This window comes from Vanessa atalanta, chromosome 25 (assembly GCF_905147765.1).
Source record: "Vanessa atalanta chromosome 25, ilVanAtal1.2, whole genome shotgun sequence".
In the NCBI taxonomy this organism is placed as follows: Eukaryota; Metazoa; Arthropoda; class Insecta; order Lepidoptera; family Nymphalidae; genus Vanessa; species Vanessa atalanta.
In genome coordinates, this window is record NC_061895.1 from 2,078,861 (window position 1) to 2,094,458 (window position 15,598).

Consider the following 15,598-nt stretch of genomic DNA (forward strand, 5'->3'; position numbering starts at 1 on the left):
TAAGTCCATTCAAAGCTATTTAATAATCTACAAGTTAGAGGATGATTTACCCCGCATTACAAAGTGAGATGGTACCCGAGATGCGGTTGCGGTAGCTGCGACAACCACATGGAGATCTATGCTCTTAAGGAATTGTGTACAAATTTAATACGTACGTAGATTCGTGTACAAAATATTAAGTAACAATTTTCAATTGTTTTACTGGATCTGACGAAGATGTTCTTGTACATTGTATGTTATGATCAATAGTGTAGACAATTTGATAAAATATTATACAGATATTAAATAAAATTACGGATATATTAATGAATAATTAGGCAAATAAGTTAGTTTTACTTATAATATGTAGTACTTGAGACAGTTATGAAATATTAACTTCAGATTTAGTTGAATCTAGGCAAGCATCACCGAATCTTCATACATTTTGTTTGTGTTCATAATTCATCTCGTGCTTGGTGGTGAACGAAAGCATCATGAGAAAACCTCACCAGGATGTGGTTGATGAAAAACTACAACAAGTGTATCCACCAACTATCGGAGCAGCGTTGTGGAACTGCAAACCTTCTCAAGAAGAGGCCTTACATATGGTATAGCTGAAAAACTGTCAAACGTGATATCCACCAAACCATATTAGTGTTAGAAGTGTTAGTTAGAAGTGTTCTCTTTTGCAAGACACTTCAGTCCAGTCAAAAATAAGCGATAAAAAAAATATATCTCATATGTGTTCATTATTTAATCAAAATGATGTATGGACAATATAAAAAGGAGTACTCTTGACTATTCCACGGTCTTAATACGAAAGCGTGTCAAACTATCTCCATTGCGATCTATAACCGCCTATCTCAAGGAGACAATTACGTGTTTCCGCTATACCATGTCCACGTTTTGCAAATATTTTAACCTGTCAAGTTAATATAGCGTCGTAAATTAACAACAAAATGATAAGTCAACTGTTTAACGGTCGTTAATGCAGATTATATATGAAAATTGTAAATTGCATGTCTAACGCTTGCTTGAACGCGCGGGGCATGAAATAGGCGTGTGGGAATACCTTTTTTTCAACCGACAATGCTGTTGAAGGTTATGTAATTGTTCTAGCTTTGTATGGTTCCGCTGAAGCTGCTGCAAGACATCTGATCTGATAAACCAGTTAAAACTGGATACTAAAACATTTTTATTAGAATGTGAAGTTTAAAATTGGGTACTTTTGATACATTTAATTTAGTTTATTCAATTCTATTGAAGTTTAGACAAATTTTCGATATTAAACTTGAATCTCAATAAATTGATAACCGCTTATAATATGTCATGCTATTTATTTGTAATCTATACTAAAATTGAAAAACTTAAGGTGTGTTTGTTTGATAGTGCCAATCTCAATATCTAGCAGATTGATTCGAAAAAATATTTCAGAGTTAGTTTGTATAATTATTGACAAAAGTGTAGACTATATTGATATGTTATGATCTACATATGTGGATCATAACATCTTACGTACTAGTATCACGTTTTACATTACATTACATTAGCTGCCTGTAAATTTCCCACTGCTGGGCTAAGGCCTCCTCTCCCTTTGAGGAGAAGGTTTGGAGCATATTCAACCACGCTGCTTTAATGTGGAAAACACATGTGGCAGAATTTCGTTGAAATTAGATACGTGCAGGTTTCCTCAAGAAGTTTTCCTTCATCGCCGAGAACGAGATGAATTATAAACACGAATTAAGCACATAGGAATTCAGTGGCCCCTGCTTTCGGCTCACGTATTAACACTTAACGTTACTTAACTTTAAAATAATTAAATATAATTGTAACATATCCTTCGTTAACTGGTCAAGATTATGTTCCAAGCATTTGTTACGCTTTACCCTTCCATACCTCTTTTTCAATGGCTCCACGCTAATAATCGCAAGCGGTTCCCGTGACAAGTTTTAATTACGGCGCATGCGCTGCTCACCTGCCGGCGCGCGCGCAACGTGCCTCCTTCTATATAAAGTTTGCCTCCATGCATTAATACCAAGAAGTAATTGCTCGTTATCATTCTATATGTTATGATTTCTTTGATTTATAGTGTTTTTATATTGAATTGGAATACTATGTTGGTAGCAGTACATATTTATATTATATTTATATTTACTATATACAATGTTTGAGTCCAAACTAAATAGGAGTTGTCAGTATATAAGTTGTTTTTTTTTTTTTTAATAATTTAAATAAGAGTAGGTATGTTGTTATTAATATTTATAGAAATTATTAAATTTTGAAACTTATAATTCATGTAATTTTTAATAATAAGGTTATTAGACTGTCATATCCAGTAACATTGTTTGCTATGAAATAAAAAAACTTTTTTTATTGATACCTTATTACAGTTTGTATGTACTATTCGAGGTAACAATATCAATTCAGATAAAAACAGAAGATATATGATATTTATCTAACAAAGATAGCAATACACAACACACAGCAACACAAATGCAATTTTATTTGTTTTTGGTGTCTGACTGACAATTTTATTTAAAAAAAAGAAGAAATAAAAATATTCTATAATGGAATAATTTTATAATTCTAACCTCTAATAAAAATTACAACTTTATTTGATATTTTCATAAACTAATACGATCTGGTATGGATAGGATGACAGTTACAATTTTTAAATACAGCTATAGTCACCTGTTCTAAAGAACCAATAAATGCCGAGCTAGGGAAAATGCTGAACTAATTATTCTGATAAAATATCTGATTAAATGTAACGATAGCAAGCAAACATGATCTTCGGAACATTAATAAACGTCAACAGCTTATTGGGTTCAATGGTACTTGCCGTTGCTATACTTGCCGTAACTAACTAAAGGATTACACTACTTTGTAAACTGTTTTTTGTTTTGCGTTTCTAGTGAATTAAGTAGTTTAAAATTAAATTACATTAACAGCCTGTAAATTCCCCACTGCTGGCCTAAGGCCTGCTCTCTCTTTGAGGAGAAGGTTTGAGCATATTCCACCACGCTGCTCCAATGCGGGTTGGTGGATACACATGTGGCAGAATTTCGTTGAAATTAGATATATGCAGGTTTCCTCACGATGTTTTCCTTCACCGCCGAGCACGAGATTATAAACACAAATTAAGCACATGAAAATTCAGTGGTGCTTGCCTGGGTTTGAACCCGTAATCATCGGTTAAGAAGCACGATCCTGGGTTCAAAATTTGAATCGGGTCGATTACGTTTAAATCTCTTTATATTTTTTTAACTCTATAAGCGGTGTTTCACGTATGTGCCTCTGTTACTAACAGGTGTTATAACAATTTTGTTTGCCTTCTGTCTAGCCTTCCTAGAATCAGTCGTAACGGCGATGCTTCGTGAGTATAAACCGCAATCCGCTTCGATAAGCTTTGCCTCTGTCTGTGATTCTATCATTGTTCCAAAGGAAATGAGGAAGTGAGATCACGTATTTGGTTAATCACTTCCAGAGGTCGGATATCTTACATTTTTCACCACGAATATAAACATCGTTAACTAGTCGAGACTAGTCTAGTTGGTATTTTATATGCGCAGTTAAATTTTTATAATTTGGTAAAATAGTGATGGCATGAGCGTAGAGAGATGGAGGGGAAGAGGACGACCTAATATGAGCTATGAATCTTATATGAGCAAACACAAAAAACATACCAAAGCTTAGCTCAGCCAGAATTGAAGGGATCTACCACAAACAAGTCTGCTATCATCCACCCCATTAGTAAAACAGTTCCTTATAGCTAAGCAAAAAGCCAGTCAAATTAAATGTACCCGGGGCGAGTAAATGGGATGTCATAAAAAACGTCGTTTAGGCACCTCAGGAAACCGACAGATGACCGGAACTCGGATGCGATTTTCATTTCGTGATAAATACGCGCCTATAAGTGCCTGTCCAACGAAACTACGAAAAGAAAACATCATGACAACCAAAAAGCAATCTTAAATTAAAGATACTAAAGTCAATATTGCCTTAAACAAATCTTGACCATTCAAGTACATTGCGTATTTTCAAATGGTCATATCAGCGTTATTCGTTAATTTATTACAGATCTTTTACCTTTGAGCTACAGTTCAATTTTGCTTGTAATATATATGAAAATCACAAACGACTTGACTGGTTGACAAAATGATAGAAATTTGTATGATCGTTCGCAGTGTGTTAGAAGTTATTGCGTATTCTTAATTTTGGTGAAACGCCCGAAACGTTGCCATTGAACCAAATCGAAGTTTAATGATGATATTTAAGGAATGACGGTAACTACATAAGGAATATTAAATTAGAATCGACGTGTACTTTTGTACGCCATTGTATCGTTGATGCTATCATTGTTCTGAAGAAAATCGATCGGGATACAGGATGTTTTTTTTTTAAATAATTAAATTAAATTAAATATATAGGTACATATGTATTTATTTCACCGATACGAAGTCGTGACGGGTAGCTAGATATTACAAATTTAAGTGTGTTCACTAAATATAGCATAAAAATAATAATATATCTTCTTTATACATTAAGGCTTATCATCGGCAGGGAATAATGATTTTATTAATTTTATCAAATTATTATAGCGAAAGAATTTGCATCTATTATTGTTGTTGTTGCTAAAAGTAAGTTTTTTTGATGAAATAATTACAAATTGAATTAATATACCTGTTTCCAAAAAAACTTGTAATTAAAATACAATTAGAGTAATTTATTTTCTACATACATAAACAAATTTCTTAATGATATAACCTCTTTTCGTTTGTTTAAATCCAGTTATAAAAATAGATGTAATTAAAAAATGAACGTTCTATTTAATCTGTGCAGTCTTTGTGCAGTAATTAAGGGGCTAATAGTAATTTTGACGTCGGCGGCGGATTTCAAAAGAGCGCGAAGTCCCGCTAGAATAGTTTATTAGAATCTTTTTATTTTTATGAAACATTTTTTAAATTCAGAATTTTAACTTTTTTGTCTTCACAGATATATACTAGCGATCCGTCCCGTCTTTGACCATGTTTAATGATTTTTAATAAACAAAATATATATTATTTTATTTGCCGCTACTTATAATTACTGATTAATTTTATCTTTGAACTATTTTAATTCTAGTTTAATATTAAGTTTATGTAAATAATAAAAAATATAAATATTATATCAAAAAATTGTAATAAACTTACAAATTTAATTTTATAAAAGTTACTAAAAAATTGTTTGAAGTCGAAAACGGTAACAGAATAAAAACGGTTTATTTTCTCAGCAGACAATTTCTTTAATTAAGACTTCTTTTAAAGGTTTTATTTTATTGTGTTTTAAATAATATAAACTAAGCTTGTTATTTTGACGAACATTAGTTGTTAATGAAACATTTAGCAATATCCATAAATAAAACGAGACCAAACCCAAATCTGTTAAAATATAACACCGTCAAAATAATCGAATCGTAGTAACTAACTTTAAAGTCAGGTGACAAACGATAACTTTGAAGGCTTCATAAAATTAACTTAAACAGAAACGATCGATCACTATTACAAAAATATATATCTTATTAACATAGCAATATGTTTGAACGACATTATCAAAACTGAACTAAAGGCAAGGTGTGCGTAAATGCCTATGTGTCACTCCTTCGATTCCCAATTGTGACATTACAAAGGCAAGGCCTTCGCAATTTCGTATTCGAGTTTTAATTAAGCATACGAGAACACGACAGAAATTCAACTTGTGTTTTGTAAACTTTTTTTTTTTTAAACGAGATTCGTATCAAAATAATTGTTTTATATTACAAGTGTTACAAACGCGGCTTTGTCCGTTAAAAATTAAAAAAAAAAAAATGTAGTGTGAGTCGTACCTACTTGCAAACTAAGGGGTCTGTTGATATAGTGTTAATATTGTTTTTTCTTATTTCGTTAGTAAATAGTATCACGTGTTCTATAATAGTTCAAAGTTCATTAAACTGGTTTGCTATGACAGTTAGATATTTATTTTGGCGCGAAAATCTAAAAACGTATAAACGTATATGACACACATATAGAGGCAAAAAAGCCATCTGATGGTAAGTACCACCATCAGTAAGAAATATTAAACATTTCTTACACCGCCAATGCACCACCAACCCTAGGAATGGGCCACCTGTATTTTCACTCAGTCGCCCTTCAAACCCGAACACAACGATACTAAGTATTGCTGTATGCCGGTAGAATACATAATGAGTGGGTGTAACCTACCCAGACAGTCTTCATGAGCTAAAAAGATATATCAGATGACATTCCTCGCATTTTTCACACCCAGCACGAGATTTATTAATAAAAATGAAGCAACATAAACTAATTCCTCAATTGAAATAACGTTCCACGTACACTGGGTCACTCATAAATTACTGTAACGTTATAACAAAATCCTCTTATTGGTAAGAGTCGGTAAATCAGTAAAAATGTTAGCGAACTTTCGATTGGATCCTTAACCCCAGGAATCCAAAAATTTACACAAACGCAATAAGTATTGGACGATTCAACTTTTTGTCAGTCCGTCTGTCGTCAGCGGCAGCCTGCATTTTTGCGATGACATTCTTCAGTTGAGCTCTCGATTCTGATTAGGACCACGTGGTCTCGACGATAATCAATCTATTGTCAACTTTGTGACTCTCATGTTAAGATCGAATACTAATTGCATTGTTGTTTGTTTTTTTTTAATTAGCGAAAATAAAGAAGAAAGAATCCTTTTGTTTTGGAACTTTTTGCCTGCAATTTGGCCCGCCAGTTGTGAAACGTTTTCGGTATTTTGATATTTTTATTTTATTTATACTTTCTATTGGCACCAATTTTCAAGGTGATTTTTTTTTTCTTTTTGCAAAAATTACATGATACATATATATGTTATTATGCTTTCATATATTTTTATAAAGACTAGTAACAATGCCCCATTACAGGGAATTACTTATATTCCTATTTACTATTCATATTTAGTGGGGACGACATAGCCCATGGGTCAAGATCGAACCTGCGAATTTTTACATCGCTAGGCGCCCCTTAAATTATGGCGCTATACTGACACTGTATACTAATATTATATCTGTATCGTGGCATTGCACGTAGTAAGTTAAATTACATAAAAATTATAAAAAAAATTGTGTTCAATTATAATTGAATTAAGAAATTGACATTATTTATTTATCTAGATAGACTGTCTGAGAACGAATCGAGAAAAATAATAGCCATCTGTTAGCCACTAAGTACACGCACACAAGTAAAGCTGTCACGCGTACCAAGATAATATAGTACGACACTACATCTATAAATAAATCTAAGTTAAGGTAATCTCTCGGGACGGCTGCCAAAAGCGAGGACTACCCAGATGGGTAGTCCGGCAAACAGATGTTTAGAGAGGTAGTACATAGGTTGAGAAGTTCAAAAATGTATGCTCAAGAAATCTGTGCACAGAAATCAAGCTTAGAATTAATGGCTTTCCGAGCCCAGAACTTAGCAAACCAGCTATTTTCTCAACAGTTGTAACTTCGAATCTTTGGACAAATATAACCAAAATATATTTCTTGGCCAGACCCAAGATTCGAACCAAATTATGACTCGGTATCTAAATCGACTAAATCTTATTTAAAAAACCTGACACAGTTCACAATCTCTAAACTACTAAACATATTGTCGTATTGTCTACGTGTTTTCAAATGTTTATCAGGTCCTTTGATCCAGTGTAATTAGTTTAAAGAATTTGAATAAAAAATAAACGATAGACATACATATGTATGTTTAAAAAAACGATTAGATGTTAGTGTACTGACATTATTTAAAGAGCAGAGTCAACACAACGAAGCCATTTCCACCGACTACGTTCTGAGCCGAGGTGCGATCTCATAGGAGACACCCTCAGGACGAACGTCACTCTTAAGATCGAAAGGGCTCAAATTTGAAGGTCTAGTACTCGCCCCAATGTCTGGTGACGCTGTAAAGGCCAGTAGGACCAACAGCACTATTACAAACACGATATAAAAAAATAAATAAATAAGCCATGGCAAGATCTTGTATGGAGTTAATGTAGCAATTGAAGGACCTATTTTCATCTCTTTCTAACTCACATAATTTCGTACGCAAGAAAGAATACGTAATATTTAAATAAAATAAAAAGATACACTTTTAATTAATCGCGAAAGCAATGCATAATTTGTATGATTGCGTATAAGTTAGACGAGCAAAAACGAGACAGTGTCATTGATTGCAATTTGTGTGTGAAAGCGTCAGAAGAAAAATCTATTAAAATTTTTAATTGTATTATAATTAATTTATACATAAGATTTTGTTTTCAAATAATAATAATTGTTAATAAAAGCATATAATGGACTCGGTATAAATTCTTTATTATATATTGGACAACATCACATACATTACTTTGATCACAATGTAAGTAGTTTAGCTACTTGCGTTATGGAAATTAGAAGTAACGACGGTACCACAAACACCAAGACAACATAGAAAACTAATGAACTTTTTTCTACATCGACTCGGCCGGGAATCGAAATGGCGTACCCATGAAAACCGGTGTATACATACACTACTCGACCAAGGAGGTCGTCAACATACTTTAGTATATTAACAACTAAAGAATGAGGATACCACAGACATAAAAATCGAATTCTGAGTGAGTGAAGTAGTAGAAGTTACACGATATTATTTATTACAAGTAAAGCAAAAAAATATGTCGTATCTTTTTTTTATGCCGACGCTACTCGTTTGACGAATTGAATTTTGATGAGTGACTGCCGGTTCATTATCATTTTGCCTTCGAAATCGCGCCATCTTTGCCAACGTTTCGGATTATTCCATACTTGTACACTAAATGCTATTATTAATATCTCATTTGCAATATATACAAATTAATATATAATAATTTACATGAATGTAAGTATTTTACATTTCAGTTGGATAATTATTGTCATTCAAATTAATGATTGTTTGAAGCAAGCTATGCCAAAAAATATATTCGATTTTTTTTTAATTTATCAAAGGTAGACAAGTAAGATAGTCTGGCAAGTAGTTTCTGATGATATGTGGTGACCACATAGACATTGAAATTATAAGAAACGAAGCATCATATGTGATTGAAATATTAATAATTCCTTATAACATCATTGCACCTTGGAAACTCAGATGTTAGGCACCTTCTGCCTGCGGTACTGGCTCGCACTCCTTCCAAGCCGGACAATAATATTAAGTATTTATTTTTGGCGGTAGAAAAAGTGATATCATATCAACCCAAACTTACACAAAGCTCTAACATCGACTAAAATATTCGCAAGAATACCAGTCAGATTAAAATAAAATATTTTAGACCAATCGGGTCATTTCTTTAGAAAGGTGAGGAAGATAACTTCATACTACAACCCTTAAGAGTGAAGGAATTACTCTAAGCGTCAGCCAAACTGATGAAGTGTAGGATTGAATTAATACATTAAATCTATGGTATAATATAAATATATAAAGGTTTATAGAACTTATAGATGTATAAAAAAATATATATTTTATGGTACCTGTGGACACATCTTGCAATGATACTTCCTCGCATGTGTGTGCAGGGGCTGTAGTTTTGTAGGCCCCTTGCCCAGGGGCTGAGGGACGACTAGCAGACCACTGCCGGTGTTCGTGCCCCCTACTGGCGACGAGGACGATGACCCTGGAGAGACAGGGGAAAGAGATTCATAAAAGATTAAATAATTTGCAATTACATATTCGTTATTTTTTTATGTTAATTTAATTATAGCAATAAACCTGTTAATGTAATCATACTTTTATAGATATTTGGTTTTATCGTGTGCAGCAAAAAGTCCGATTTAATAATACCTATCTACTTATTTTTTACATTTATTAAATACACCAAGAGCACATTAGCCAAAGTAACAAGTATGTATATGTATTGTGAGTTTTAATTATTAATATATAAATTTATTGGTCAAAGAGCTGTCTTGTCCAAAATCTATTGGACATTGTGCTTCGCCAGGGTAGGCAGGCGTGATGTTATCATTTATTCAATTATCAGCTGTTCTTTAGCTTCAGTATATTGCTCTAGTTCAAAGACACAAAGGTGTTTTAGTTCCCATTTTCTGAGCAACAAAAGCATATGAATAAGTTTATAGTTGTCGTTGTATAAGTTCAAGTAGAATTTCTTTCTATCTATACTAATATAGATATAAAGTTTAACTCCATTTCTCTGTTACTCTGAATCGAATTTGATCAAACTTAAAGGAAGTTTCAACCTCAATAAAGGACAAAGGAAATCTCATATCTCAAGTTTAATTATATATCAATGTAAATTATACAAAAGTGTCATATGTTTTTTACTTGTCTTATATACAAAACGCGCCAATCTGTACTGGAAAAGTTTATATTAAATATCTGTCTGCGACATTCAAATTCGTACTTTATATTTCCCTTAAATTTTCAATATAGATTACATTTGAATATCGACCATCGGACGAGTACTAGTAAATTCAAATTAGCAGAACGCTTGGTAACATTAAGACATTTTGGCAATAAGCGAGTGTGGCTTTCAGCAATTGACAGTTAAACTTGAATTTTAAAATCCATCAACAGACATACAGCGAAACCAGTTTCTTATACATATCTATGTTTACATTAAAATACGAAAGAGGTTGTATATTTTAGTGTACATATCGGAAACTGCTAGTCCGATTTGAATTCTTGTCTTTAAATAGCCCAGTTATTTAAGTACGTATGATCTATACCAATATAATAAATGCGAAAATCTGTCTGTTGTTCCAATTTTTTAATTTTATTTCTCGAGAGGGTTAAAGGGGGGGGGGGGTTTGGAGTTTGACAGTTTGTTTGATATAGTGTAAAATATAAGCATCTTGATTAAATGGGCTATTGAGAAAAAAAATAACACAGATTCTGATATTAGCGCTCGGAATACTTGTTGTCTTGTTGTCTTGAGGATGTATTATATACATATGTAATTGTATATAATACATTAAAATAACATAACTTTGCATTTTTAAATGTTGGAAAAAAGTGATACTTTTCTAATACGGTTCTTCTCTGTAGAATCTGCATTCCGAACCGTGGTAGCTTCACTTAATATAGTTTGTTAAAAGACGATTCAAAATTCCCTGTAAAAGCCTATTTAAATATTTTGATTTTGGAATGTATTGAAACTATGGTAGTAAAATTAAAGTGGTTATAAGTAGTTCAGTGGAATAGTGTTATATTATTAATAAATACTTATTAAGCAAGAATTGTTTGTAGCGCATAACATAGTTGGACTATAAGCAGAACGTGTGATATGTTGATATAAGTTTTATTTTCTCCGTCTTCCATAAGAACATACAATAGCTAACATCGTCTCCGACATTAACTGTAGAATACTTCAATGGTTTATGCGAAAGATTGTTCCGACTATTATTTACATCTCTATTCGAAGACTAGACTTCTTTAAATTCCCGCCTGAAATTCTATCTACTTTAGATACTAACCGGACCGACCTGGTCCGAGACCTGCGCCGTACAGCATCTGGCTCATAGACTGGTGATGGCCGAGCCTGTCGTCTGCTTTCTGATGACCACCAACAGTGCCGTCCCCTGTGCTCATCTTGGCCTGGAAAAGGGGAAAATTGATTTAGTTATTTATTTTGTTTTAAATTTTTTAATGTAGCTATTAATTGTTTATAACAAAATAAAACTATTTTATACAAAATATTATATTTTTTAAGATTGTTGTATTGTTTCATCGCGCTAGGATCATTGAAATTATTCTGTGAGGACATACTCGAAACGCAACGCAGATTCGTACACGATTGTGAAACGTCAGAAAGTGACAAGTAAAAATATGCGATATTGACTTCGATGATTATGAGATTTAAATGAAATAAGTATCAAAATAGCGTATCACTGTAAATCAGTTTGGACATTTCACGACCGATTCGAGCATAGAGCGTCTAAAGTTTTTACAAAATAGTTTACCGTACTAAAGTGATATTCAGAACGAACTCACTTCATGTCTCATTAGTGCAATGTTGAAAATTGAATTACATTGATACGCAATTTTGATGCCTTTAAATATGATAATTATGTAGTATACCACCTTCCAATGTTTCACGATCGCGTTTTACGAACTTACTTAAAGAAAAACTTCGACTTCTTCTTAAAGATCATCTCCACTGGTCAGTTTTGTATTATGATGGATTAAACTTCATACAGAATCTTAGAGATAACTTTTAATCTTACAACAATCATTAATCGTTATGACACTAAAACCAATCAAAACTCTCTTAATTACATCAAACTTGTTTAACAAGCTTAATACATTTTTGGAGTAATATTTTTAAACCTGGCAACACCGTGAGGAAAACTGTTTGTATCGGATGAAATTCGTTCACAAGTGTATCCACCATATGATAAGCTTTCCTGAAGAGGTGAGAAGTCCTTTGCTCAATTCGAAATTTAATTTCTGTTACTTGTGCTTGATATTCTATAAATATAATTTAAATTTAACGCGAGTGCAACCTTAGCATAATTGTTTAATAACGACAAAAGACGGTTTTGTATATTTCTTAGTTATAAAATGATTACAAACATAACGAGCTACTCACAAATACAATTTCATAATTTCAGAAAATTAAATTCCACCGAATCCATACAAGATATTTACGAGATTTTATTATTGAATACTGAATTAACACTGATTAAGTGGTGTCATAAATCATGCTTCTAAATGACATTCAACCCTTAAATTATCACGGGAAGTGTCCGGTGTACTATAAATAGGGCGATAGTGTAAGATATGGTCACTTTGTCAAACACTGCACGCGCTTGAGTTATAGACGGTGGTCAAATAAATCATAGGCGGAGGTAGGATCGGTGTTTTTGTTCAAGTTTGCTTTCAAATTCGAAGTTCTGTTATGAATTATGATTTATATTGATTCGTTTATCGCTTTTTGTGATTTCAGTGATTCAATTTAATTAATAATAACATCCAAATATAAATCGAGTCATATAAGCTTAATTATATATAAGAGCCGAGGTGGCTCAGTGGTTAGGTTAGGTTAGTGCTACGCGTGCATCTTAACTGATGATTGCGGGTTCAAACCCAGGCAAGCACTACTGAATTATCACGTGTTTAATTTGTGTTTATAATTCATCTCGTGCTCGGTGGTGAAGGAAAACATCGTGAGGAAACCATGCATGTGTCTAATTTCAACGAAATTCTGCCACATGTGAATCCCCCAAACCGCATTGGAGCAGCGTCGTGGAATATGCTCCTAACTTTCTCCTCAAAGGGAGAGGAGGCCTTAGCCCAGCAGTGGGAAATTTACAGGCTGTTACTGTACTGTACTAAGCTTAATTAACACATTAATAAATTTACACACACACTATTGAAATTAACATAAAGAATTTAAGTTTCAGTGGTGTGCGTTTCAATTTAAATATAGAATCTATTCTATACAAATTTAAATTGACTGAAAGAAAACTATTTTTTCGATCATCTTGATCTTTATGATAATGTTAATTGTACGTACACACCGTGTTCGACTTTTGTCCTACCTTAATCCTTAATCACCAGTATTAAGGATTAAGATAGAAGTTTGAGAGATATAACTATTTGTGATAAAGCCTAGTTCATATAATAAAGACTAAAAATATTAAAACTAAAACGTAATTTATTTAAGTGGTTAGAACGCGTGCATCTTAACCGATGATTTCGGGTTCAAACCCAGGCAGGCACCACTGAAATTTCATGTGCTTAATTTGTGTTTATAATTCATCTCGTGCTCGGCGGTGAAGGAAAACATCGTGAGGAAACCTGCATGTGTCTAATTTCAACGAAATTCAGCCACATGTGTATTCCGCCAACCCGCATTGGAGCAGCGTGGTGGAATATGCTCCAAACCTTCTCCTCAAAGGGAGAGGAGGCCTTTATCCCAGCAGTGGGACATTTACGGGCTGCTTATGTTATGTTTATGTTAATTTATTTAAGTAAGCCCTTGAAGCGCTTTAAAATCGTCATTTCAATGTAAAGCTACATTTTCAGATCGTTGATTGTATTGAAGAATGAATACGATATATATTACCAATTAAAACAATATTCACATTTACTTATAATAATGGAATACAAGATATATTGTCACCATCGTTCTGCAATTCAAACCCCTTTGCACGTAAATTTAGATAAGGACTCCTCAGTGGGCAGTCCAGAACTAATATTTTAGCGTAGTTTATAGGAACACTCGTAATAAAGCGTGACCACGTACCAAATCGCGTGTAAGTAATATACTGTGGTCGGTCCGTATAAATTATTGAATTATCCTACTCGGTGCGAATAGAAGTCGTTATAACTTCGGCAACGAAATCAATGTAACTGTTGATATTCAATTCAATTGCGAGTGGTTTGAATGTGATAATATTAAACTAGTATTGTGGGTTCAAATCTATACAATAATCGCAGATCTCTGTCGTACTTTTATCCACCAGCTCGCGTTTTAGCAGCGTTATAGGAGGCCTTACATTTAGAGGCTGTTGGTTTTTTTTATATATTTATTGTATTGGTTTTATTTACGATATTTATCGATAAATTCTTGATAGACAACGATATTACTACAATATACTATGATATGGAAGGCTAACAAGGTTAGTGTTGTTCAAAATAAAATTCAAAATACATTTTATTCAATAAGCAACCTTTATTAATATATAAAGTAACTCTATTTGACTGTCTGTGTGTTGCTCTATCAGACTCAAACCGCTGAAAAGAATTTGATTATTATCATGAAGGAAGCTTAAAAGCTCATGGAAGGACATACGCAACTTTTTATATCTAATACCTGACGACCTAACACTAAAGCCGCGGGCATCCACTAGTTTTATATAAAGTTTAAAGTTTAATACAGAATAACAATTCAAAAATGTATTATTAATATACAATTAAATTTATATATACTTTATAAAATAATGCAATATATATTAATAATAAATAATAAATTCGATGCAATATTTAAATGCTTTATTTATGAATGTTACTTTAATAAATCCTTTTTACTATTTTAATAGTAATTAATATATGAGGAATTTAGTTTAAATAAAATAGTAAAATTAATACATATATATTTGATACTGTTATTTTACCGGTAATTCTGATAAATATATACTTTTATGTAATTAATTTGATAAGCGTACTTAATTTCAATTCGTGGTATTAATAAGTATCATCTATCTCTCTCTAACACTGCGATTGATTAAATTATCTATGATTTTAACTAATGTCCAATTATTTTCAATGACAGGATATCAAGAAACCTGTTATACATAAAACGCATTAATTAATATATTTAAATTATTACTTTAATTCAGAGTACGTGTATTTGATATTTATCAATTATTAGAATTACATTAATACATTTTTGTATGAAAATAATATATTGATAATATAAAAATAGACGCGGCTACGTCTGCTTATAAAGAAGCAATGTATAGATATAGATATAGGTATAGATCATTCCTATTTCAAATTACATTCAAATCCGTTTGGCAATTTTTGTGTATTAGAGTAACAAAGATCCATACATCCATCATTATCAATAATATTAACTT

General features: G+C 32.4%; 1 protein-coding gene across 1 annotated transcript in view; it reads right to left on the reverse strand.

The window, feature by feature from the left end:
• LOC125073781 (zinc finger protein rotund-like) overlaps nucleotides 1-15,598 on the reverse strand; it is a 115,573-nt gene that overhangs the window by 69,094 nt on the left and 30,881 nt on the right. The window contains exons 5-6 of the mRNA XM_047684817.1: nucleotides 11,498-11,609; nucleotides 9,530-9,672 (exon numbers count right to left, since the gene is read on the reverse strand). Coding sequence (XP_047540773.1) covers nucleotides 9,530-9,672; nucleotides 11,498-11,609 — 255 coding nt within the window. The remainder of the gene's footprint in view (nucleotides 1-9,529; nucleotides 9,673-11,497; nucleotides 11,610-15,598) is intronic.